This window comes from Excalfactoria chinensis, chromosome 19 (assembly GCF_039878825.1).
Source record: "Excalfactoria chinensis isolate bCotChi1 chromosome 19, bCotChi1.hap2, whole genome shotgun sequence".
NCBI classification, from domain to species: domain Eukaryota; kingdom Metazoa; phylum Chordata; class Aves; order Galliformes; family Phasianidae; genus Excalfactoria; species Excalfactoria chinensis.
This window is the reverse complement of record NC_092843.1, coordinates 7,484,462-7,510,161: the sequence shown is the minus strand read 5'-3', so window position 1 is coordinate 7,510,161 and position 25,700 is coordinate 7,484,462. Positions and strand designations below refer to the sequence as shown.

The window sequence follows — 25,700 nt, the reverse complement described above, 5'->3', positions numbered from 1 at the left end:
GGAGTGTTCCAAAGACTGCTGGAAACAAGCTTCTACTGATTTCCATGGCGTTTGGAGTTAAGCTCTTTCTAGAAGTAGAAAATTTGTTGTGCCAAAAATTTGTGAGAGTTTAGGAACTGGTTTGCACCAGTCACTAAGTAAATGGAGGGCTTTGTTGTTGTGGATGAGCAGCACATCCCTTGGTACCACTCTGTTCATTTTTGGTAGTTGCTGCCTTTGAATAGAAGAATAGCTTTGTTTATATCCAAACTTTTTAGGGTCTCATAAAAGGAGCCTAAGCCTGGGTGACAGAGAAATAAGCCGCTCCTCACCTTTACCAGCTCTGGAACAGCCATTTAGGGATCGCTCCAATACTCTGAGTGAGAAACCTGCTCTGCCTGTCATCCGGGACAAATACAAAGACCTCACTGGGGAGGTTGAGGTAAGGACTTATCTGGAACACAAGTAAATCAGCAGTGACTTTCATCATTGTTCTGTATCCCAGCCCTCTGGGGCATTAGCTGCTTGAAATTAGGATCATACTAAGATGGAACCTCAGTAAGTTTTTTTGTTTCCATTTTGCTGTTCATAAAGGAAAGATTCTTTTCTTTGTTTCCTTCTTAGGAACAAGAAATGGTTAATAAAAGAAGTTTTATTTTTTCTGTCTGTAAAGCCTCATGGCATGGAAAAAAAATGCTGTTGTCTGAATCGTTTGACCTTGCAGTCTAAGCCTGTGACTGGAAATTGGTTGCAACTAAAATCTAATCCCAGTTTTGGCACTGAGACCATTGGCTTTAGGAAATGGCCTAACTTTTTTGGCTGTATAGTAGTTAGTTATTTCTCTTGCTCAGATTGGGAGCAAATGGTAAAAGGACTCATTAAATTCTGCTGATCCTCGTTTCTCTATGAGCAGACCTGCAACAGATTTGTTGGGAGTAGGTATGTATAATCCAAGCTTTTACCCATTTGTATACCTTCTTCCTTTTGAAACTAGTTCTGAGCCCCAGAAATCAAACTTTAGAGTTCAGACACAAAGAGGCTAATTAAAAAAATGAGGAAGAAAGGTAGGAAAAGGTATTTTATGAGTTTTCATGGATAACCTGCAAATAATCTCTTTAAATATACATCTATTGTGATAGGAGAAAAGAAGTTGTGTGTGGAAATGAGATTCCCACTGTCCTTCTCTTTCATATAGGAAAGTGAGAGGTACGCATATGAGTGGCAGAGGTGCCTGGAGAGTGCCCTGCAGGTAAGAGTGTAACCTCCTCTGCAGTCTTTTCCTCCTTAGTGTAGGACGTTTGTCATGAAAAGGGGAAAGGCCATTAATTTTCAGGTAATATGATACTTCACAGTCAGAGTAATTTAAAAATGTATATTTTTAACCATGTTATTCAACAAGATAGCACTGCACGCATGCACTTAAAACTGCTGTTTTAGTAGTGAGATTATTTGAGGGAATGCATTAAGTTTTTCAATGTTTATTCTGCATGACGGAGTACAGCAATTATTCAATTTGCCTCATTGTTTTGTTTAACAGTTTGTTAGTGGCCATCTTGTTTGTAGTAATTAACAGCACCATTTCATGAAACTCGCTTCCACCAGGTCATAAAGAAAGCAAACGATACCTTGAATGGAATAAGCAGCTCATCTGTTTGCACTGAGGTTATCCAGTCTGCTCAAGGCATGGAATATTTGCTAGGTATGTTTTAATTTACTGCATCTCTTACACTGAAAGTTCTTGTCTGTATTTGAGTTGCAGTTTCAGGAACCTGTGCTCGCAGTGAACTTGTCTGCATATCTTCCACTGTGTTTTATTCCAACAGGGGTTGTTGAAGTCTACAGAGTAACAAAGAGAGTTGAACTGGGAATCAAAGCAACTGCTGTTTGTAGTGAGAAACTCCAGCAGCTGCTGAAGGATATAGATAAAGTGTGGAACAACCTCATAAGCTTCATGTCGCTTGCTGCTTTAACGGTAAGACCAAAAACAAGCTGTCTCTTCACTAGAAGAAATGCTCTGATAAGGGAAAATTAGTACAATTTTAATGAGCCATTTTATGAAGCCAGAATAGCATGGACTTGTCTGTATAATATCCCTACAATGAGTTCTAATGCTCACAACACAGGAGCATGCAATGTAGCAACACACATAACAGAGCTGTTTTCTTTTCTCTCTGGGTTTGGAAGTGCCTCAGTTTGTTTTGGTTCCCACTGCAGACAAAATAGCTTTCCCTCCTCTGAACAGATCTGCCAGACAAGACTGGGCTGCTCTGAGACAGTCTGGTAGGAGCTTGGGAGTTTTCTGCATAGCTAAGCACAAATAGTGGAGGCAGATGGGTGTTTTGGTGACACTTTGTCAGAATATGGGACTGATCCTTTCAGTATCTTACTGCTCGGCAGGTGAAGTTGATAAATGAGGATTTATCTATTCAGAACCTGGCATTGTTGATGGTAACAAGTAGAACAGCCCTCTCTTGATTTGAACGAGCAGATCAAAATCTAGTTCTAAAGTGCCCTCCTTGGATGATGGCAGGGACCACCTGCAGGGGTAGAGCCTGGCTGTGTTCTCTGTGTCAGTGCAGCTACATGTTGAGCACGCTCTGAGCAATGACTTCTCAGGCAAAGTTATCTGATGGGCTCCTGGGACTCCCAATTCCTACAGTTCTCAGAATCATCATTTTTTGTTTCCCTTCTCCACGTGGAACTGTATGCAACCATACGTTCCCCTAGCACAGATCCCAAACAGCATGGAAGTGCCAATTAAGTGCTGAGAAGTATTCTAGCTCAGAGGCAGCTGCTTGGAAAGGTTAATTTTATCTTTTAAAGGATTTTGTTGCAAGGTAATGTTATGCTTGGCCTTGTGGTTTTTATTGCGAATTACAGGATGACCTTCTCATTTGCTTCACTTGCGTGTTTGGTAAACAAATATTACAGTACCTTTATTAATTTGATTGATCTACTTAAAGATTAAAGGACTTCAATTATTCTCCAGCCATTCTGCAGGGAGCGTGATCAGCATTCCAGACCCATGGAGAAGAGTGCACATGTTTTTATGGTCACGCTTTTCTTTTTTCTCCCTTTTTTTTTTTTTTTTTTTTTTTTTAAAGTTTTCAGCATTTCAAGTCATTATTTTTAATTGTGCCACTGCATTCAAGCAGTGCATCGTTTTATACCACCCATACAGAGGGTTTTCTGATGCCATTTAAAATGTCACTGAAATTCAGGTTTTGTGCCAGAGAAGTTACTCTGTTTCTTATTTGCAGGCTTCCTCTCTTCTGTCCTTTGTCTCTCTTGAACCTGAACTCGTGTCTGGCGTGAAATAGCCAATGGCCTTAATTCTTAGGTGCTTTGGTTTATCTTAATATTCAATTGTACATTGTGCCATATTCTAGAGAATAACCGCTGCCCTTTTTGAGCAGGCAGTGATACAGAACTCAGGACAATAAACACAGATACAGACACCACTTCAAACACTGGTGAAAGCGGTGCTGGCCACTGCCCTGTTTCCTTGCAGCTGCACAAACAGCTGCTGCATACCACTGTTTATCCTCATCCAGTTCTTAATATGCTGCAGTTGAAACGTAGCTGAGCCGCCTGGGCTCTTTCTTTAGAAGTTTCTTCTCCTTTTGATGTGGGAACACGGAACTGAAGAATTCTTTCCTTTGTAGTCTCACCCTTTTTCAAGAGCTGGAGTGTTATAAATCAATGTTGATGGAGATTGCATAGCAGGACTGCAAATATCTACGAGCGGCTTTGACTAAATCATGTATCAATTTATGAGGAAATGCACTCTGTCATCTCTTCCGCATGGCCTGTTGGGATACCACAGCTCTCTCTCACAACCAGATGGATTATTCTTATGATTCTTATTCTTATGATGTCTGAAACTCGTTGAAAATGCCTAAACTTTATTGTCTCATTTCTTCAGCCAGATGAAAACTCACTGGATTTCTCTTCTTGTATGCTGCGCCCAGGGATAAAAAACGCCCAAGACCTTGCCTGTGGAGTGTGCCTCCTAAATGTGGATTCCAGAAGTAAAGTAAGCATACGGCCTCTGCCCTTAAACTCCTTTTCAATTTGTAGTTTTGGCTTCCATTTAGGTCTGGGACATATTCATGAATTTTATATTTTAATTTGTAACTGGAAGTGGCAAAGGCAAAATCTGACCCATAAACAGATGGGACTCCCATAGCCTAGCATTCACTGGGCTCTGTGTGTAACAGACATGGAAAAAGGGCTGATGAGGTCAATGGTTCATCTCTGGGAAGGAACTGGGATACTGAGACTGAGGTGTATATATATTAAAAGTCTTTTACTAACTTTTCTTTATGCAATGTATCTCCAAGGATCACCAGGAGGGGACTATTGCAATTAGCAGAGCTGGGAGGGAATCCCAGGATGTGTACAGGGTAATTATGCCAACCAATTAATGTGTATTGGCAGTTTTGCTGACTTTTTGGTTTCAACGTTATTTCAGAAAGAAGAGAAACCTGTGGAAGAGCTTCCCAAAAAAGTATGAACGTGTAAAAAAACCCATTCTTTATAGAATCATTCCTAGTTGAGTGTGAAAGGCCGAACTGCTAGCTGGCCTTCAGCTGTCATTCTCAATTGTACCAATCATGAACCCTTTTCTTCCAGTCATTTTTTTTTTTGTCACTGTTAATACTTGATCCGATCAACTAACATGCTCTAGAGCCTCCCTTTTGTCTTGTCTGCATGCTCATACCTTGTGAATAGCTCTCTGGTTTTGTGCTCCTTCTGTCATGTGGTAGAAAAGTCCCTGCAGTGAGTTTCTGAGTTCATAGCTGCCTGCATGTCTGTTGCAGAAGAGGGGGGAGCTGTAGGGGTTTCTGCTACAAGAACTGACTTTTGTCTATATGCAGCAGGCAGTGGCATTTTTAGAAGTCTGTGCAGGAAATCCAGAATATTTTTTAAGTAGGTAGTTGTAAAGCACTGGAAATTCTGCTGAAGTAGGAACAGCTGCTAAATGTTCTCTTTCAGAACTGGGGGAAAAAAAAATCAACATTATTTCGCAAACAGTCTAGATTTATTTAAAAATAAAAATTCAGTTCCCCCTCACATTTAAGCAGTATCTCCTAGCAACATACGTGGAGATATTTTAAGCTTGTTTGTGGCTTCATGCACTCCAGTCATAAAGCAGATTCAGTTACCAGAAGAAAGTGGACCAAACTCAGCCTGGAGTATGGAAAGATAACATTAACATCAGAAGCAGAACCAGCCTCAGTCGCAGCAGGGTCTGACCCAGTGGAGGCAGCATGGCAGGTGGCTGCTGGCTGGCAGAACTAGCTTTGTTCTGAAAGGTGCATGGAACGCAGTGAGTGAGTTACAGGTGTCGGATGGGACACTACTGATGTGTGGTGTAACGACAGGTGTGCATCAGGTGTGAGGGCAGTATGTTTTGCCCACCTGCAGACATTTTGCAGTCAAAAGAAAGCATTAGTTTGGCTGCTGTGCTTCTGCAAGTGAAGATTGCTTATTCCACTTTGGAGAAAGAGGGTCCAAGCTCTGCCATGATTTACCATTCTGGGGTGATCGCCTGTGTTATGTCCATTTTCCACTCCAGTTTCTGGAGTGTGGAAGAGGTGAGACGGTCACGCTTGTTTCAATTCTTGTTACTCTAGGCCTTTAATTCGGAAACGGATAATTTTAAGCTGGCGTATGGAGGGCACCAGTACCACGCGAGCTGTGCAAACTTCTGGATCAACTGTGTGGAACCAAAGCCTCCAGGTCTCATTTTGCCAGACCTGCTCTGAAAGCGGTTGAGCCAAAGGTGGAGGATCAGGTGAAATGATAACGTGCAGTGCTTGGGTAAATTGTGCGATCGAGTGAGTGGAAAGGCTTCTTTGTTTGAAATGCTTCGTTTTGGCTTTTGTACAATCACGAGTTCAAGCCACTGTCACACATAGAAGTTCAGCATGAAGAATTCTCCCGGAAATGGCTGGGGTTTCAGAAATGGCTGGGAAAATTTGTCGAGTGGCAGAAAATATGGCATTTCAATCTTTATCAAGATGGATGTGGGCTGGCCTTTGTCAAACAAACAAGCTGTCTGCTAACCAAAGGCAGACCTCAGAGAGGACATCCTTTTTTTCCTAGGTGAACTGAAATGTTAGATTGATTTGCATAGAAATGACTGCTTCAGTACTCCAAGTTCATAGTTGCAAACAAATCTTTTCTTAATGTTTTTGGTGTCAGGACCATGATGTTTTTCTTTAAATATTTGCTGCTCTACTATTACATGCACATAGTGCACAAGTTGTGGTTACTTTCAAGGCAAAATGAATTACTGATATAGGAGGAAGTAGATGGCAGAGAGACGTTCTGTATTCATGCTTTCACCACTCTGAATTGTAAATTATATCATATCCAAACACATAAGTGGTTAGTACTGGAGGATAAGAACTTGGAAAAATTGTTTAAGATTTCCCCTTCATATCCAGGTTCTTTAGTGCAGACAGCTGGGTTTGGGAACTTGCAATCCATGCTGTTCTGCTGCAAATACTAGGTCATATCCTTTCTTGGACTTGTCGTAAACTACAAGTTGGGTTCATTTTGCCCAATGCTTTGGTGGTTGTGTGGCTGCATCTCTGTTGAAAATTGGACTCCACTTTTGCCACGTGTCTGCTCCTGTATATATTACCTTTTTGTATGTTAACATGCTTTCCTTGATGAGATGCTTGCATGTAACGTGTGCACTCCAATGCTGTCTGTAATAATGCATTTTCCTGACGCCCAGAAGTGGCAGCACAGGTGGGCCTCAGCTCCTGTTGGGGGCAGGTGTGATCTCACACTGGAAGCTGGCTCCTCAAGCAGGCTGTCTGCTGAAGCAGTCTGTTGTCAATCTGCTGTTCTGTTGCTTTCAGGAGGGGGACCTACCTAAACATGACGAAGTCTATAATAGACTATTGCAAAGTGTTACCCAGACATCTGAAGTACCTGACTCTTTCTTCCAATACAACATGCAGATGACAGTTCCATCAGCAGCTACTTATGGAATTTTAAACCCAGTGGAAGCTCTATGGCATTAAGAGCCTTACCTCTGTACAGTTCTGTTCAGTTTGCAGAGAATGCAGCATGGTGTGTATCCATCAGGTACAACTTGTAGCTTAGTTCTTTGACTCAAGTCAAAAGTCCCTTTTCTCCAAGGATATCAATAGCTTTTCCAGCTTTGCCTTGCCTCCATTGTGAGTAACTGACACTGACCCAAAGTTATTTGCTGAAATTGAAATTATAAAGAGGAAAATGTTGCCTCCTTGGTGGAAGAGGTCAGAGAACACTTCAGGATAGTGAGCAGTCACAAGTCAATGGGCCCCAATGGGATGCAGTGCTGAGGGAGCTGACCGATGTGATTGTGAGGCCCCTTTCTATCATCACTGCTCAATTGTGGCAAATGAGAGAAGCTGCCAAAGACTGGAGGTAAGCACGTGTTCCTCCTGTCTATAAAAGTAGGACCCAGGGAACCCTGCAGGTCAGTCGGCCTCGCCTCAGTCCCTGTGGGGTGATGGAACAGCTCGTCCTGGAAACCATTTCCAGGTACATGAGGGAGAAGGAAATATCAGGAGTAGGCAGTGTGGCTTCACAAGGGGAAGTCATGCCTGATGAGTTTCTGTGATGAAATCTGCAGCCTGATGGGGCTGGGGTTGGAGCAGGTGGGCCCTGAGGTCCCTTCAGCCCTAACCATTCTGTGGTTCTGTGATTGATTTATTTACTAATTCTTAACTATACTAAGCTATTAATTATGCCAAATGAAAGAATCTTGGCTAATAGGATTGTTAGATGTCTGGCCCCTTATTTACACAAATTAAAATCAACCTTCCTACTGCCTGAGATTAACTCATTCACGGAACAACTTGTGCCTCCAATTGCAAGCTCAAGCTCATCAAGTGGCAGATTTTTAATCATGTGACAGTGACTGCTTGCCTTCTGTCGCCAAGTAATTATATATTAAAAAAAAAAAAGACAGTCACTCTTTGCTTGCTGTTTGATTTATTAGGCATGAAATAGTGACAGCACCGTAGCTTCTGATCACAGAGACTGTTTTCCCTCCTAATGAAGGGCTGTGTGCATCACCAGGGTAAGTGTTCCCACTGATGTCTGGGGTCTGTGCGGCACACGCGGCAGCACTCAGTGTGCAGCTGAATGACTGGAGCACTTGGGCGTTGCTGCACTCCTTGCTGCGTGTGAGGGGACCTCTCCAGTGGTTTGGAGTGTCTGGCTGACGCAAAGGCTGCGCTTGTGGAAGTCCTATATTGGGAAAAGGGAGTTTATTGTTAGTGTGAGTTTCCATCGCGGTTCCTGAGCACTTACCTGGATAGGTTTGTTTGTCTTTAATTAGAGAATGCCATGAAGGAAACAGGCCACGACATGAAACTTAAAGCAAGCAATATTCCAAATACAGTATAAGCTATGCTGTCATAACAACGTGTTTTGGTGACGTTTCTCTTGTAATGTACTTGTTAAGCAGGGAAGTTTCCTATCTGAGATGGATCCGATGCGTCTCTGGCCATAAAAACAAGGAACTGGCGTTAACAGTTGCAGCGGAGCGCAGTGAGGTGCAGCACTGCCGTCAGTGCTGCCTGCAGAAGGGGAAGCAGCCAGCAGCATCACTGCGTTTGTAGCCAGCAAAAATGGTTTCTCTGAACACTTTGACATCATGGGAACACACCAAAAGCTTTCCATGCAGATGCCCTCAGTGCAGGCGTTGCACAGGAGGATCGTTTCCCTTGCACATCCTGCTCCTTACAATGACTCACTGTTGCATTCAGCTCCCTCAGATACGTCGCTGCTAGCCAATCTGTATCCAAGGTGATGGTATTTTCTATGGTGCATTGTAACAGACCGCGTTCCCCGCTTCCTTTGCATACAGGCTGATGGACGATGGCTGTGCTGAATTTTGTAAATCTGACTCCTTTTTCTGGACATTGACGAGGAGAGAAACTAAAAAACGTGGTTTTGTTTTTTCTAATGTCTGCGATCTCTGAACTGCCCTGGGAAAGTGATCTTCAGTGTTTGTGTGTATTTGGAGTTACAAGATTGTTCCCTGGGTTAATTTAATTTATGCATGGTTTTGCCCCATTGTGCTCCTGATGTGTCTGCCTATCTCAGTGTGCTTTGTCTCCATGGATGGAGTGCTGGAGAGCAAACCAGTGGCTCTGGCCTGTTTGTTTCCTTACTGCCCTGTTTCCTTATTGCCCTGTTTTGCTGCCATGCTCTGTGGGCTGGGAATGCTCAGCGCTTGGATGTTGGTGGTTTTCCATCTCCGGCAGCAGCTTCTCCTCTCCTGGGCATGCTTTGAGCATCTCCCCTTGAGAAGCACACAGTGCCACGAGGGGAAGCATGGCTGAGGGTTGGGAAGATGCTGTGACACCCCATGGAATGCAGTTCCCTTCTCAGCTTTGTGTCAGATTGATTGAATTTGAAACAAAGGCGGCCTTTTCAATAAAAGCTGGTATTGTACAGGCTGCTTCTTCTGGAAGATGTCTTTTTGATCTCTGGGCCTGTATTTAATTCCTGTTCTCAATACTGTGAAGAAAAGAGGTCAGAAAAAAATCTATATTGTGATTCCTTCTTGTCCCCTTTGGGTGAGCATTGTTTGTCTTCTAGAAGTGATTTCACCATTTGCAGTTGGAGCTGTTTCAGTCTGTGCTGTGCCAGAGTCACTGCAGAAGTCCCTGCATGGATCCTTGCAGGGCACAGCTGGGGCCACGTGCTGTGAATGCTCTGCGGATGCAGAATCTCTGTGGCCAACAACTGGAGGGTGTCTCACTGAGTGGCACCTACCGTGTTCTGCAAGCAAGGTGTGCACCCTTCTGGACTATGGGGGGGAGGAGGAATGGTGCTTCCCTCACATCCTGTTGCTGTGCTTCCAGCCTCCCGGAGTCACATCTTCTGCTTCTGTTGACCTCAAGGTGCACAAAAACTGTTCAGAGTAAGACGAGGCTCAGGTAAATATCTTCTCTTGGGATGAGGAACTTGTGTGGAGAGGTACCTCTGAGCGCTGGTATCCCTGCACTTCTCTGAAATCTCTCCTGGGTGTTCCAGGTGAGTTCTCTATTTCATGACGCGCCTTTGTGAGGCAATGGCATTTTTTATTGCTTCAAACTCACTCTGCTTTGGCTGCTGCGCTGTTGGTACCGCCCCTTCCCCCGACACTGCAGCGGTGTATGTGCAAAATATACATCTAACTGATCCAAACGGAGAAGTTTTCTAGTTTTTATGCAGAAAATACTGTTAAAAAATTTTAGGTGAAGTTTAATTTTGAAATATTGCATGTTTTTCTTAGTATTTTTTCCCTCTAAGTGACAATGCTTTCAGGATTTCTCCCAACTAATTCTTAGTCCTATCTTTAATCTGTACTTCCTTTCTTGCTTACCACTTTCCTGGTGATATTTAACTGCAAAGGGAAAAAAAAAGTGTATTTTCAAATGGACAGCGAGTCTGATCCGCCTGCTTGTTGTTTGTCACTGCAAACAGTGCCAAGACTCAACCACTGAAACCTGAACTGCTCACAGCGTGTGGCAAATCTCCCTTTTATCTCTGTGGGCTGAAACTTGATTCTTGCTCATCTGAAAAGAATTCCCTCTGGTGCTGCAGGGCTGCTCTGTTGTTCTCTATATGGAAGGGCTCTGAGATCCAGGTGCTGGGAGTTGGAAAACCTGGTGCTCCAGTGCTTGGGGTTTCCCGGCTGCAGTTTTTGTACCCCAGACACAAGGGAGTTTTGCAGGTGTAATGGGCTACAGATGCACACAGGAAACTTATTTAGGACTTCGAATGCCCTTCAACTATTGAGGAATTTGCAGCACTAACTGAACTGCCTGGCTGTTGTGACTGTCAGGACTGGGGGACACCTTGAAACTGCCTGGAACAGAGAATTACTTCTCCAGACCAAGCTCCAGACTTGCATAAAGTGCTGCTCAGGATTACACCATGTTCCCACTGCTACTTCAGATACATTAGCACAGTTCTGAACAGGAAGCCAACACATGTTCTAGTTTAATCTTTATTGATTTTTTTATTTTTTTTTTACAAGTATAGAATCTCATTTAAATCAGATCGCTATCTCAGCATCCAGCAATCTGCCTACTCATCCGTCGGGGATGCAGCAGAGGACAGGAAGGACTTGCTCCATCCACAGGGAGGGCAGCGGTGCCACAGGAAGGTTTCTCTCACTTCTCCAGTTGAAATCTTTCTCATCACGAACAGAACGAGGCAAAGCCTTCTCCGCACCGCCGTCCCTGTCCGGGAGGTCAAACAGATTGCCTTTTTGTGCAGAACAATTCTAGAATGCAACATAACCTTGAGGACATAATGAAGTGTTTTAGAAATGGGCTAAGGCAGATCATGACTGTATCTAGAGCAAAGTACTCAAATGGGTGTAACTTCTTCCAGTTCACTGGTTGTCTGAGCGTTAGGAAATGCAACTCAGCCCTTTAGGAAGGTGGCCACGCACACAGCGTTTCCTAAACATCCCCTTGGCTGTGCGGTGGGGGAAGGAAGGGTTAACCTCCCGCTGCTGGAGCCACATGTCCACGAATTGGGTTTACTTTCCACCCACAGAACACCACCAGTACTTTTCAGAAGTGTCAGTGTATTCCAGGACATGGGAATGAGTGAAGGAGGACTTTGTATTTCCTTGATTCCGATCATTCAGATTTTATTTTACTTGTGCCTGACATGGACTGACTTCATTCTTTTTGACTTCTAATACAGATTAAGAGCTGACTAAAGATCTCAAACACTATATACTGAGAGTCACTACAGATGTTAGAGAAAACACCAGCACTAGCAACACAACCCTGCACTGCCTCCTCCCTGCTCCTGGAAGCCGCACTGTTAAGAGCTGGACTTCCCTGTCTGGTGCTAGTGCTGCTCCCAAACCACTACAGGATTCTGCAAGGAAGCAAACAAGCTATTAAAGAAATATCCAGGCTACCGCATCACAAAGCGCACTTTGTTCATTAACTCCGCCAAACGCCTCGTAGGCCTTTCCTCATAGGATACTAATAAACTGACTAAAAAGAGAGGGAGGCTTTATGAAAGGAGTAAACTTAGAAGGAGATCTCATTCTGCTAAATCAGAGAAAAATGGGGTGGGGGAATCCCTGTAGAGAGAAATGCTTTGAAGGGAACCGTTGGCCTTGTGGGTTAGTGAGGTGAGAAGAATTAGTTGAGGTTCTGCTGTATGGTAAAGAACCAAAGTTGGCTGTAGAAAGAGAGAAGGGAACATCTCTGGTCGACTTGGAACAACATGTCCCTTCTGTTGTGCTTCCCATCTGCAGTCACATTAAATTCCCCAGTAAGGCATCAGGGGTCTCCTCTCTCTCTCATAGACATCTGGGATGATGCCATACGGTGTCTGTACCATTTTAACCGTAGTCTTCCCAAACAGCTTCCTCTCGTAGTCTATCAGTTGCCTCCAGAAGCCCACGTTGGGGCGTATAACAGGGCGCCTCGATTTGACCCAGTTGTATGCTTCAAAGAGGGTCACCTTATGGTACTTCATCAGGTAGGCGATGCACAGGGTGGCTGACCTGCTCACTCCGGCTGCGCAGTGGACTAAGGTGGCCCCGTGCTTCCGTGCCACGCTATTGATCTTGTCGGCAACGCTGTCGAAGTACAGGGAGATGGGGGCGTTGGGCATGTCAGCCAAAGGCACTTTGACGTACTCAAACTGGGGCCAATTGAAGTTGGGGATCTCGATGGTTGCGTTGATTATGCAGGTGATCCCTCGGGACAGGAGCAGGTGCCGGTTGGAGGCGACGCTGCCCCGACTCAGGTACAGCGAGGGGGTGATTTGGGCAATGCCCCCGAGGGCACCTTCAGAAAGCATTCGTGGAGCCATCAGAGTTCTCGGTAAGGAGTTGTGGCTTCTGGAGGTCATGGAGAATCTTGGCACTCACACCTCCATTATGGGAAGGGATCCAGTGGGATCTGCAGCCAAGGGAAGGATTGTCTGGCCCGGTAGTGCAAGGATAGCAAGAGCTTCCTCCGCTTAGTCACTGCAAAACACAAGCAACATCACGTGAGTGGAGCACCTGTCCGATGAGCCCAACTCTGTGCAAGAGTGAAGGAAAACCCAACTCACCCTGCTGTGGCCTGGACAATCTCCTACTGGCAAACCTCCACGGGGTAAGGTTGCCCTGGGTTTGTATGATGCTTATTACCATGGGGCCCCCAGGCACAGCCTGAGCAGATATTAACACAAAAATCTTGCAGCCAAATTAGCTCCAATTAGTCGTCAAGGGCTTAGGCAGCCTACCTGTGGGCCCGGACAGTGTTTCATCCAGATTAGTGCATGGAAGATTAGTTACGCCTTTTTAATGTTCAAAAGCACCAACTTCACAACTGGCTGGAATCCAAGGGGAGGGTGAGAAACATCTCACTCAGGCTGGATACAGGTGCCAGCGATGCACCCTGCCCTCTCCCCATTGCCACCCTTCTCCTTTTTTAGGCACAAGAAAGTCTCTGCCAAAGCACATAAACATAGGAAAGTTGCTCATTAAAAAAGGCAGTGAGTCACGTCCATCTCGATCAGTAATCGGTTCCCAGTGAGGCTGGGGAAGTGTGGAAAGAGTGACCTGGTTATGTCAAACAGAGAGTAAAACTGAAGCAGAGGTAGGGACAAGGGAGGCTCTTTTCCTGCTGCTTTAATAACTGACTAATGTTTTGGAGAAAGACACGCTCCGCAGAGGCGTGGGTTTGCCTGTGTGAGCCATTTATTCCCGGCCACCTCCGCTGTGGACCCCAGGAAGGACACGATCTGGGCACTGCTGCTATTTTCAAAGGCCAGAGTGGAAAATAAAAGATCTGATTATATCTCCCCTACTCCTTTAGGACTTCTCCAAAGCCAGTGTAGAAGATGCAAGCAAGGGGATGAGCCACAAAGTGGTAATACCTTGCAAGTCATTTCCACCTCTGTGGCCTCCAGCTGGAGTTTGGTGTGGGAGAGGCCGAGGTGAAGGCAGAGGCCACCTGGGCCCCCTCGGAGGACTGAGACAGTGCCTGCAGCGTCCCCAGGCCCAACGCTGCCACGCAGTGGTCTGTCAGCATCCTGGGCTCCAGAAAGCGCTGGCAGGTCTCAGCAGCAGCTGGTAGCACTGCCAGCAGATTTTTGGCATGGGTTTGCAGTATGGTAACTTAATGAGCATAACACAGCCTCCTCTGTGGCTTGTTCCCTGCTGGCAGCTACTTGAGCAGCTCCTGAAGCCATGGGCCCAAAGTGCAGAAGTTCGTGCTCCAACAAGAAGACTTTTTGCTGCAGCTGTGAGCACTCAGCTTCCCACAGCAGGCACCCAGCTGGAGCAGCAGGGAACATCATGGCGTTTCAAAGGAATTGGGTTCTTAGAGCAGGGGAAGTCCCTATTCAAATATCTGCTGCTGGCAACACAAAGGATTTGGGCACTTACACTCCAGAACAAGCTGCTCCAAAGCACCACCTGGCACCTGGAGGTGGTGGGCTGCTGGAGCTGGGGTATCTCAGAACGTGTCCAACGCTGAGCTGGGAAGAGAAGAGAGCATGGGTTTGTTAGGCACCAGGTGGGACCGAGACAGGGTGCCAGGCAGCATCTGACTCTGAGGCTGTTTAGCCACCAAGTTGGGTAGTTCTCCAAGGACTGGAAAGGAGAATCACAGCTTCTCTGCATGGACACAGAGGCTGTAGAAAGGCAGCTGGGAGCCACAGCATCCTGCTCTTGGGAGCCACAGGACTGGGACCGCATCCCCTTCTAATTGTCCATCTAGACCAGAGATAGCACACGTCCTGAGAGCGGAAGGAACAGAACAGAGCGAGGTGCAATGGAGCAGTGAGAGCGGTGCTGGAGCCTGGCAGTCAGCGTGCCCACTGCAGGGCCGGCGGGCAGGGCGGGACGCGGCTCTGGCAGCACACAAATGCAAACAGGATTGTAACTCCACGCCGTCCTCCAGGATTGCTGGGGAGCATTAGTGGGGAGGTGACCTGCAAACACGCTGCAGCCGCAGGGCTGGGCAGGGCTGCTCCAGCGAGGGCTGTGCAGGAGGATCTGGCCTGTTTTGTCTAATAAATGCTGAATCCAGGGCCTTTGTTTGCTCGGTCTCAGCTCAGCTTTCATCGCAGGGAGTCAGCCAGCAAAATTGGCTGATCTCTGTTTCCGTGATGTCACCTGCCCTGCTGACCTGCTGCTGCCTGGGATGAGGAAGCTCAGTGCTGGGACCTGGGCAGCTCCAGGGGCTGCAGCAGAGCAGGGATCTGTCTCCTCCTGGCCACCAAATGCCGAGTTCCTTGCTTCAGAGAGACAGCTGAACAGAAACATTCCCCCAGTCCTCACAGTGGCATGAGTGGCAAACTGCAGGAGGGTTGAGGCTCAGGTCCCTTTGGGCTTTGGACTTGGCAAACGGGAGGGCAGTTGCTGGAGGTGAGATCTTCAGAGAACATCCTGAGATGGAAGGGACCCAACTCCCGGCTCCAAAAAATCTTCGATGCCAAAAGGCAGCAGAGAGGAAATGGGAACCCTTTGGTATGCAACATGAATAGGGACAAGCTGGATTTTCCCAGCAGTGAGAGCTAGGCTTGGTTTTGGCAGCATGACAGCCAGCGGCAGCCCCGTGCAGACCCAGCCCTGCAAGTGTGCTGCGGGGGCTCGGGGTGCTTTGGGAAGGGCTCCACTGCTTTCCATAAAGTGGTTCCTGTTTGCAGGCAGCGACTTATCCAGCCATTTGCATGCAACGAGCTGGGCTTGCTCTGCAAACTCCACAGCTCCAGGATGGCAGCAAACTGCCTGTGCACTGCATGCAGCTCACCCACAACACCGGCCAAGGACAGTCAGCTCTGTGCTAAGGGGACACTGCACGGCCGGGAAGAGAGCAGCAACTGAGCCCCAAATGGCTGATACCTGGCAGCGCTGCCTCTGTGTGAAACACAGCAGCCCTCGACTAGAAACAGTTAATGTCTCAGGGAGGATTTCGTTACATAAGCAACTGCCGAGGCTGCTGCCATGCTCTGAGCAAACTCAACATAACCAAGGGTGCTGCACAGCAGGGAGAACAGAGGGCTGGGGAAGGCAGGAGGATGCAGGGAACAGCACCTTCCCCAGCATCAGCCAGCTGGGATAGCTCCAGGTACAGCTGCTGCCTCTGCTGTGTGCCAGATCCATGGCGTGGTGTCGTGGTAGTCCTGGGTGATGACCAGAGCTAGCAGCAGGTGTGAGTCGTTACCTGCCCTCACAGCTGCCCCTTCCTAACACTCCTGCCTAGCCCCAGACAGCTTCTGCTTTCACTCCAATGAAACTCCATTTGCTGTTCTCCATATGCCCAATTTACTCTGCTTTGTCCCCTCTGCAACCCAACGCTGTTACTCTTTATGCAGTGGTTCCCATCATTATGCTGGGGCAGAGAGAGAGGAAGAGGCTGAAAAGGCTCATCTCAATTCCTGCTGTGTGCCAAAAAAACCAAACCAAACCCAAAAACCAACTGAGGATGGAATGGAGTGAGCAGTGAGCAGTAAGCAGCGAGCAGTGAGCCCCACGGAGCCAGCTGCTACCCATTGCTGCAGGGGGAGGCTCCAGGTGCTGGCAGGGTCGGTGTCTCCATCCTGGCTGCATGTGAACAGTCAGCCTGTGCAACTGAGCTTCAGGACACGGGCATGTCACAGAGGTGGCGTTGCCCCACATGTCCCCACTGTTGGGGTGCTCCTGTGCCATGTATTGAGCTCAGTGGGGGTCCTTGGTAATACAGCCCCCCTCCTGCCCCAGGTGGAAGCTGGTGAAGGAAGGGACTCACTAATTACAGCCTGGAGGTAAGCCCACCTCTAACGCCTCCAGGTGTGCACCAGCTGTCCTGGAAGGGGGGTGGGCTCATAGTGACCAGCTGGTCCTTCCCATCATTTTCTGCAGCAGGGATTTTGCTTCTGCCCAGTAACCAGCAATTCTCTCCTGATGGTTCCAGTGTGCTACAATGGCCGTGTTCCACTGAGCCTGGTGAGTCTGCGTTGGGCGCTGTGCGTGTTTCTGCTGTTGTGCTGTATGGTCAATCTGTGCTACCACCAGTGGTGCTTACAGCTCTCTTGTTCTAAGTCGTGCAGTAGTTGGTGTTTCCTCCTCTGGCTTTGGTTCCCAGAGACACAGATTTCCATTAATGAAAACTGAGATTCTATTAGGAAGGCGTTCTTGGTTCCTAGGTCTTCTGAGAAGGGTCTGGAAACACCTCTGAGAGCTCAGGAGACTGAGGCAGATGCAGGCAGGCGTCACAGTTCAGTGTGCTGTGGTCTCTGCAATACTGGAGGGCCTCGCTTGTTGGTCTCCCAGCGATGACGTGGCAGCTCTGAACTTCAAGGTTCTCGTTCTGGAGATGCTGGGTGGTTTTTTCTGTGGCTTTTTAGGGGGATTTGGAGGATTTTAAGAGCTCTTCTGGCTTGAGAGCAGAAGCGCCGACTTGTTCTGAAGGGGTGTGAGTCAGGGCTGCAGTAAGCAGTGTGTTATACATCAGTGCCGTGGTACCGTACCTGGCAGAGGTAAAGCACCGCTCTGGCTCTCCTCCCCCAGCACTGTGAGCCCTGGGCCCACAGGCTGGTGCCGAGGGCTGGCCCTGCTCTGCTGCTGCCTTCTGCTGATCCCCACCACAGCCCGAGGGCCGCGTGGCATTGGGGATGGTGGGAATGCACCAAGAGGGGCCTAGTGAGCTCAGGGCATGGGGAGGAGCAGGTTCAGAGGGAGCCTTGCTCCCAACAAAGCGAAGCAGCAGAAGCCCCCAGTTTCTTTCCCAGAGCATCATCTGGGATTTGAAGCAGGTCTGTGGGCTGGGTGTATGAGGTATCAGCACTGAGGCTGCTTCTCCCCCTCCCCAGGAGAGCTCAAGTTATTCATTTTAGAGATGACAAACGCTGCAGTAAAAAGAGTCAATACTGTCGGCGCTGAAATGAGTCTGCTTAGGGCCCTTCCTAGCTAGGCCAAACAGCAAATGGCTTTGGAAATGGTCTTGGAGAATGGCATTTAAAATACATTTCAGCAGGGAGCACAGAGTGCTGCTGGTATCAGGGTCACGGCTTGCTCGTGGCAGGTCTGAGGGAGCTCAAGGCCAGCGGGCAGCTCTGCCTCTGTGGGTACCACTGCAGCAAAGCTGGGAGGTACAGTGTGAGCTGCAGCCCCTGCCCTGATGGGGATGTGCTCCTGGAGCTGCCACTGGCTGCCGTCAGCCATCGGTGTGTCCTCGTGAGCAGAGAAATGAGCAGTTGGGTTTTGGATTGAGAAACAGCAGGGACATGGGGTGATGTGGGTGTGACGGAGGATGCCTCAGCTGTACCTTGCACCTGTGGCCAAGCCCTGCTCTGATTCCTGCCGGCTGCCTGCATTACCTTCTTAGGCAAGCACAGGATGGAAGCTGTCAGATGCGAACCCAAGATAACAATCTGTCTCCCAGAAGCTGTGAGCAGGCCTGGCTGCCTGCGCAGCACCCAGCACAACCGCAGCCCCCGCGCTCACAGGCACACACTGCTGGCAGTGCTGCGCTCAGACGCGGCTCCTCGCCGTGCAGGGGACACGCACGGTTTGGTCGTGAGAGGTGCTGGGCTGATGGCTGCTCGCTGACCCTGCATCCAGCACGTCTGGTTGGACAGTGAGGTTTTATCTCCCTGGTGTGGCACTGTCTCCTCCACGCAGCGGGAATCCGGGCTGCTCCCATGACCTGAACCTGATCTCCAGGTGCCCTGACCTCTGTGACGCTGGCTGCCAGCTGCCGCCACGGCTCTGCTCCCTGCCTGGGCTCTGGAGCTGCACGGCCTGCAGCATGCAGGTATTTGTGAACCCCTGTGCCGTGCAGGGCTGTGCTCTGGGGATGAGCTTCCCTCAGCAACTGGTTTCATCCATGAGAAGCAATCTGCTTTCTTTTTTTTAAAGCAGTACCTTCTATTCCGGAGCTCCTGATGTGCTCCAGCACTCCATGCGGCTGCTGCTCAGGCCCATAGTGCAGCCACCTGTGTCTTGCTTAAACTCAGGCTGTGTGCATCAAATGCTCTCCACAAAGCAGAACGAAGCCCTGAGGAGGTGTGAGCTGTGCGCAGCGTCAGGGCTGTGAGCTGGCTGAGCTCTGGGGGCTGTTCTCAATTCCACGTCTCTCAAAGCAAGAGGGGAGGGAGAGCGTCTGTTCCAAAGCTACGCTGCTTATTTTGGCACCAGCTGATGGCATCTGGGCTGCAGGCAGAGCTCAGAGAAGCTCCCCCACTCCCACACTGTGTGTGTGAGAGAGACCCTGGCTGCCCGGGCACCTGCATGGAGCAGAGCTGTGGGCAGGATGTGCCTCCTGCGGTGTGCGATGGAGCCTCCTTTCTCCCAGGGATGTGCCCAACTGACAAGAGAGATGCTTTCCCTTCCCCATCTGCTGCACAAAAATATCGGCTGCTCCAATGGCTGCGTGATGCTGCTGGGGAATGGGGCTGCGTGGTTTGCACCCAGGGATAAGAGGCTGCTGCTGCCAGAGGTTGTTGGCCTCTCATTGCTGGGCAGCACCTCTGTGCTCTGCCTCAGCCTGCACCAAAACCCATAAGATTGGAGGCAGCTGTGAATTCACTGCTGTGATTGCTGGAAATTGCACGGCACCTCCATGCGGATGCTCACCCAGACCTCTTTCAGAGGCTGTTCCAAGTAATGTGCATCTAAGTACAGCCCTCCTTCCCCGAGCGATCTCAGAGCACTGTGCTCTCAGTGCGCCCATGGTGAACCCCTGGGTGGGTGAGTGGGGCCTGGGGAGGTTCAGCACAGGGAAAGCTGAGCTGGAGGGGAAGCAGTGGAGCAGCTGCCTGGCCCTGCCGACCTCCTGCCTGCAGCAGCTGGAAGGAATGAGGTCGCTCTGAGCGCATTGATGGGGTTGCTTAGGGTAACAGGAATGGAGGCCAACTGTAATCAATTAGCTGGAAATCAAGTTTACATGCAGCGCTGAATGCTTCCCATGCAAACAGCACAGAGGCAGCACCCCTGGTCTCCGTGTGCTCCGGTTGGTATGGGCGGCCACACAGCACAAAGCACAGCGAATGCCAATTTGCCTCATGAATAGGGATTCCTGGCTCCAAGGAAACACAGCCCTGCTCGGTCTTGGGGGGGCTGCAGTCTTTATGGGGGGAACGTGAAGTCCCATCAGTGCTGTTCTGTCTCCAAACACTGGAGACACCGGCACCTGACCGGTGAGCTGTCCTGCAGGAAGCTGCCAGCTGTGGTGGTTTAATTTAACACAAGCTGCCTGGGGGCTGTTGCTGCCTTATTTAAAGGGGGAGAGGAGCTGGGAGGGATGAGCCCAGCAGCAGGGAGGGCCCCAGCTGCAGGGGCTGTGCTCCAGAGATCGCCAATCTATTTCCAGGCACCAGAGCCCTGGCTGGTTGTTGGTTTGGAGCTGGAGCTCAGTGTGTGTATATCTAGAGACAGAGGGGGTTGGGAGAAGCTCCCACAACCAATTTGAGGCATAAATGTTGCTTTCTATGGGAAACCAGCCTGGCAGGAGGGCTGTGAGCGGGGTGCACTGACAGAGCTGTGCCTCACTCCGAGGGGTTTCCTTCTTCCTCGCTCCCACCTGGGTCCCAGATGTGATGTTTCTGGCTCAGAGTCAGCACCGCCTTTCAAAGAGAGGCTCCTACAGGGCCCCTCCTGCACAGAGTTCTGCATTTTGTTCTCCTCTCCCATAATATCCCATGTAGAGCATCTCCTCCTTCCCCCCCCATCTATTGCTGAACACTAAAGCAGCCTCGGCTCGCCTCCCCAGTTCTGAGACTGAGTTGGGTTCAGCTGTTTGGTTAAACTGTGGCCACTTCCCACGTTGGCCAGATCAATGTGGAAGCTGGGCCAGAGCCGGGAGCTTGTGGAGTGGGAATGAAATCCCTGGGATTTCGCTTGTTCCCGGAGCAGTGTGGGCCGTGTACGTCCCGGGGCAGGAAGCACAACCAGCATCGTGCCGCTGCTGAGCACAAATGCTTCCAGTCTGTGCTGCTGCTGCTCACAGGGCTGCATTGCCCTGAGTGCTGCTGGCGTGTGCTCCCCAACCCGGGGCTGTTGTGCCTTTGCTGCCTGGGAGCTGGAGCTGTGCTAAAGGCCAGAGCCCAGGCACTGGGGACAGCAGCGTGCCTGGAGGTGGATGGAGAGGCCCAGGGAGAAGAGATCTGCTCCCTGCCCGGGCTGATGTGGCCTATCGTAAGGGAAAACAACGTTCTGCCATCGCTACTCCCTGCACCGTTCCTGCGGCGTTAGGAACAGACCGAACTCACGACGTGACGTTGGGGTACCCGGCGGCGGGCAGAGCCGCGCGGCACGGCGCTCGTTTGCCGTCCCGTCGAACAGGTTACGGCCGTCCCCGCACGCCGGGCTCCGATCCGCCATGAGCCGCGCTGCTGCCGGCGGCCGCCCCGGCGACGATTCGATGCGCGGCGGTTCCCCGTCCCGCCCGCGATGCCGCGGCTCAGCGCCCGGCGGGCGGGATGCGCTGCCCGGCGCCGCCGTCGGGCTTCCCCCGAGGAACCGGCCCCAACTTGGCCGTGCGCTCGCTGAGCCGCCGCGGCTCTTCCCCCGTCCTGCCGCGCGCTTCGCGCCCCGTCCGGCTCTCCGGGCCGTGCCGGTGCCGCCCCCCCCCCCCCGCAGCGGAGGCGGCGTGACCGCGGGGACGGCCGCGCACCGCCCGGAGGGACCGCGCCGACCCCCCGAGCCCCGCGGCGGCCGGTCCGGGTTGGGGGCAGCGCGGCGAGCGGCCGGGCCGGCACCGCCACCAGGACGGGGAGCGCGGCGGATGGAGCGGGGCGATCCGCGAGCGGCGCTACGGCACCGCGGAGAACCCGGAGAAGCCGGAGTCACCGCCGCCCCCGGAGGAGCCGGATCCCGGTGCGCACCGCGGGGCGGCCCCGGCCGAGGCCCGGCTCCCGGCTCCCACCCCCGCCTCCCCTCCCCCGGCGCGGTCCCGTCCCGCATCTTACCGCGGCTCCTCGGCGGCTCCGCTCTGCTGGCGGCCGTCCCGCGGCGGGCGGCACTTTTATCCGCCGGGCAGCGGCCGGGCTCGGCGCTGCCACCTGATCGCGGCGCTGCCGGGGCCGCCCTCTGCCCGCCCGCCGTGTGCGGTTGCCCGGCTACGGCGGGGCCCGGCCCGCCCGGCGCTGCCCCCGGGCGGAGGCAGCTGGCGCCCGGCCCGCGCTTAAAGGCGCAGCGCCGCCTCGGGGCCGAACCGCCGCCCGGGGGAGGAATGGAGGGGAGGGGGTGTGTGTTGGGGTACGGCGGGGCGCTGGGAACGCGGCCGGGCCCCGCGGGGACGGTACGGAGCGAGACGGGGAACGTGCGGGGATCGCCGTGCGGGGGGGTCCGTGTGCGGACGGGGACTGTCAGCCCGGCGGGGCGTGGGGACTGTCGGGGTCTCTGCGGGGACACGCGCGCGGAGGGGCCGCTCCGGGGGTGTCACAGCGGGATCCCCGCGGCGCGTGCGGACACGGCACCGTCCCGGTGGGGCTGGGACCGCGGGGACGTGGCTCGGTCCCCGCATGACGTGACGGGAGCACGATGGATGGAGACCCTGCGGGGCGATCCGCGGTGGCTGCGGGGACACACGGACGTCCCCGTGGGGCTCGGTGCGGCCGCGGCATGGCGGCCCCGCGGGGAGGAGGAGGAGGATGCGGATGCTGATGCTCCAGGAGCGCTGCTGGCAGCCGGGCCCGCTGCCCTCCGGCGGGGTGGGCTGCTGAGGGCGGCAGGCCTGGGAGCGGGCGGGGAGCTGAGCGGGGCCTGGCACAGGGAGGAGGAGGAGGAGGAGGCGGCAGTCTGCGCTTTAACCCCCCTCCTGCTGGAGCAGAGTGGCAGCCTCCGAGGCGCTGCCGGCCCGGCCCCGTTCTGCGCTTTCTGTTCCCGTCGTGGTGCGCTGGGACCAAAATAGCAGAATTCCCTACTAGGAAGCTTCCCTCACCTCCAGCCCGCTGCCTGTTATCGCACTTCAGTAGGTTCTGTGACTCAGCAGCCCAGATGGAGCCGTCCCTCGCGGCCCGCAGCACCAAATCTGTTTATTGCTCCAGAGGCTGTTTATTTCCCAGATCCTCTCTGCTTTGTAACATCAGTGTTCTCCCTTAAAGCGCTGCCTCTCCAGCCCAGCAGCACATCCAGCGCGGAGGTGGCAAGGAGCAAAAATAGGCAAATTAAAAACAATACAATAAAAAAGCTCTCAAAAGGCCCCAAAAAAAACCCAACAACGTGAGGATCTCGGCTGTGAGCTGGAGCTCTGCCTTGCCTCCGTGTTGCGTCAGATGTGCTCATTGCTCTGCTCTGCGGAGCAGCTCCGTGGGCTGCAGCTGGGGCTGATGCTCACTGTGGGGCCTGCAGTTGGCTGTGGTTTCTCCCCACTGATGCATCCCTCCAGGAGGCACGTTGGCTGTTCAGGGGACATTCGTTGCCCTTTGGGGTGGTTTGGGGCTGGCAGCCACCTGTAGTGCTCCTCCCAGCACCACGGAGCGCGTTCCTGGGCTGTGTGTTGGCCGGGGGGTTTCAGCACAGCCCGCTGCAGCTCCGTGTGGGTCAGGGCAGGCAAAGAGGGCAGCTGTGACCCCAGGGCACGGCATAGGAAGGTATAGGGGTTGAAGGAGGTACCTCTCCACCCAGCCTCTGCACAGGGCTCTGCTCTCGGGGGGGCGATGCGAGCTGTTGGGATGTGGCTGGTGAAGGAGGGTCCCTGAGCGCAGCTGGGCGCAGCGTCACCCTGCCTGGCGTGCTGTGCTGAGCGCGGGGCTGGGCGCGTTCCCAAAGGGTGAGTCCGGCCCTGGGTTCATCAGCTGCTCGTTTGGGCCATTAGCTTAATCATCACCGGGCTGTTTTCCTGCCGTGCCCTGTGATCAGCGGTGGCCACACGTGCCGGCTGAGGTTTCCGCACCAGGCCCAGCGCCGTGCAGCAGGAATCCAGCCCTGCCGCCATCCTCCCCAGTTTCCATGGTTACGCGGGAGTTTACCCTTCTCTGGAAGGGCTGCGGGGACCCCGCGTGATGAGAGCAGCCCTGGGACGTTGGGCCCTCCCATGTTACCCACACCAGCCACCATCACGGGGTGGTTAAAGCACATGGCATGGCGTCCTCCTGGTGCATGTGCCCACCGAGCGGCACCTCGGGGGCTGTGTGGGGTGTGTGGGCTGTGCGGGCTGTGCCGTGGTTCTGGGGCTGCTTTTCTGCTCTGTGCCCCGCAGTTTGTGAGTGAGACCAGCAGGGACCTGCGGGCAGGCAGTGAGTGCTCTGCTGTGGGTCGCTCTGGCCGAGGAGCCGTCGGCCGCCTCTGGTTAGATGCGAGGTGACAGCGCGGAGCAGAGGGAACCCTGAGCAGGCGTTCAGGCGGTGGCTTGTTAATGGGGGAAAACAAGACCTGAGATTGAGGTCACGGCTTATGATTTAAGCGGCCAAATATAGGTCACCAGAGGCCTCTCTGGGGAGGCAGGCGGATGGCAGCGCACAGGAGCAGTTTTGCTCGCTTTCAAGCAACGCAGGGAGCAGAGAGCATCATGTATGCAACCCGTGGGGTGGGTCCTCTGTGTGCTGGCAGGGCGACATCTCAGCTGTCGTGTTCCTGCATGCTGGGGTGTCTGCGGTGCTGCCCCGGCACCGGGCACCTGATTGAGCTGAGTGCAGGGGCTGCTGTGATTCATGGGGCCGGTGTGTGGAGCAGGAAGCGCGTCCACAGCTCAGGTGTGGGCACCCGGCCCCGTGCCAGGGCTGAGTCAGCGTGGGGCCAAACTCACACCTCACCCTGCATCCCTGCCCACTGCCAGGGCCAGTTTTCCCTCCCCTGGCTGTTGGTGGGCTCTATAGGGCCGTGGGAAGCAGCTCTGCTGTTTGCTGAGTTGATGGGTTGCTCGCTGGATGGGAAAGCAGAGAATGGTGAGCTCCATCCAGGTGTCTGCCTGCTGGGTCGTGGTGCCTCTGGCCCAGGCAGCAGGCGATGCTCTGCACCCCAGGGCTGTGTGCTGCGACTGGGGGCAAGCAAGGGCTCATGGGCTGACATGGCCCGGCTGCTCAGCCTCCAAAGGTGCTTGTTGGTCCTTGCACCTCTCCCACTGTGGCTCCATCCCACCCCATCTCAGCCTGCGCTGCCTCTGGGGCAGCTGAGCCGGGTCACTGCCTCACTGCAGGCACCTCCTGCTCGGGGGGGAAAAAAAAGAAGCAATTGCACAGAAAGCTCCGGGGATGCCAGATTGATTTCTGTGGTGCAAAAGGTGGTTTGTGCTCGGGGCCAGGAGGAATCCTGGGGCAGAGCAGGTGTTTCCTAACAGCTCCCGAGTGGTAAAAGGGCAGAGCACTGTGCCACCGCTGATGGCTGACTCCACATCCACGTTTATTGTGCCCTTTCCTCCTCCACCCAGTGCTTGCTGGGTTCCTGCACTGCTGTACCCAGTGCTGCAGTGATGTGCTGAGCTGTGCTGGGGGTGTGTGGTGCAGGATCCGGTGGCCGTGTGCGCTTTCTCTGTGCCAGCAGATCCGTGCTGTTTTTCCCCGGGAGGTTGTTGGTTGGACTCGCAGAGGAAGTTGCTGCGGGGCATCTCCGAGTGGGATTTTCTGTTTTTATTTCGAAGAAGCCGGGAGTTGCAGTTTTCCTTTAACTGTCGCTGAAGTGCTGCTGCTCCAGAGCAGCGATGTTTGAGACCAAAAGGTTTTGGTTTCACGGGCCCCACCCGATGGGAACCTGAGCAGGTGCTAAAGCTGCACTTCTTGTCACTCTGCTGTCAGCATCACCTGCTCCGCTGCAGCCTGGAGCT

General features: G+C 52.2%; 2 protein-coding genes across 9 annotated transcripts in view; one reads left to right on the top strand and one right to left on the bottom strand.

The window, feature by feature from the left end:
• Nucleotides 1-9,510, top strand: part of SYNRG (synergin gamma) — a 36,264-nt gene extending 26,754 nt beyond the window's left edge. The window contains exons 17-23 of one of the 6 annotated variants that reach the window (XM_072353489.1): nucleotides 258-421; nucleotides 1,175-1,228; nucleotides 1,582-1,678; nucleotides 1,803-1,951; nucleotides 3,905-4,015; nucleotides 4,454-4,489; nucleotides 5,619-9,510. In XM_072353489.1, coding sequence (XP_072209590.1) covers nucleotides 258-421; nucleotides 1,175-1,228; nucleotides 1,582-1,678; nucleotides 1,803-1,951; nucleotides 3,905-4,015; nucleotides 4,454-4,489; nucleotides 5,619-5,750 — 743 coding nt within the window. In that variant the 3' untranslated portion in view covers nucleotides 5,751-9,510. The remainder of the gene's footprint in view (nucleotides 1-257; nucleotides 422-1,174; nucleotides 1,229-1,581; nucleotides 1,679-1,802; nucleotides 1,952-3,904; nucleotides 4,016-4,453; nucleotides 4,490-5,618) is intronic. The other 5 variants (XM_072353491.1, XM_072353492.1, XM_072353493.1 and 2 more) reach the window with 5 other exon arrangements.
• Nucleotides 9,511-9,584: 74 nt separating this feature from the next.
• On the bottom strand, nucleotides 9,585-23,039 carry DUSP14 (dual specificity phosphatase 14). 3 transcript variants are annotated; one of them, XM_072353496.1, is made up of 3 exons: nucleotides 21,907-22,074; nucleotides 14,399-14,490; nucleotides 9,585-12,991 (listed from the first exon to the last, which is right to left on the bottom strand). In XM_072353496.1, exon 3 carries the CDS (start codon nucleotides 12,871-12,873, stop codon nucleotides 12,277-12,279), a length of 597 nt encoding a protein of 198 aa, XP_072209597.1. In that variant the 5' UTR covers nucleotides 12,874-12,991; nucleotides 14,399-14,490; nucleotides 21,907-22,074; the 3' UTR covers nucleotides 9,585-12,276. The 3 variants fall into 3 exon arrangements, with proteins under 3 accessions (XP_072209597.1, XP_072209598.1, XP_072209596.1); XM_072353497.1 differs by lacking the exons at nucleotides 14,399-14,490; nucleotides 21,907-22,074 and adding an exon at nucleotides 22,881-23,039; XM_072353495.1 differs by lacking the exon at nucleotides 14,399-14,490.
• Between the last annotated feature and the right edge of the window lie 2,661 nt (nucleotides 23,040-25,700).

Bases quoted from the DNA above. Each gene is read 5' to 3' on its own strand.
- DUSP14 (XM_072353497.1), bottom strand. From the start codon at position 12,873: ATGACCTCCAGAAGCCACAACTCCTTACCGAGAACTCTGATGGCTCCA.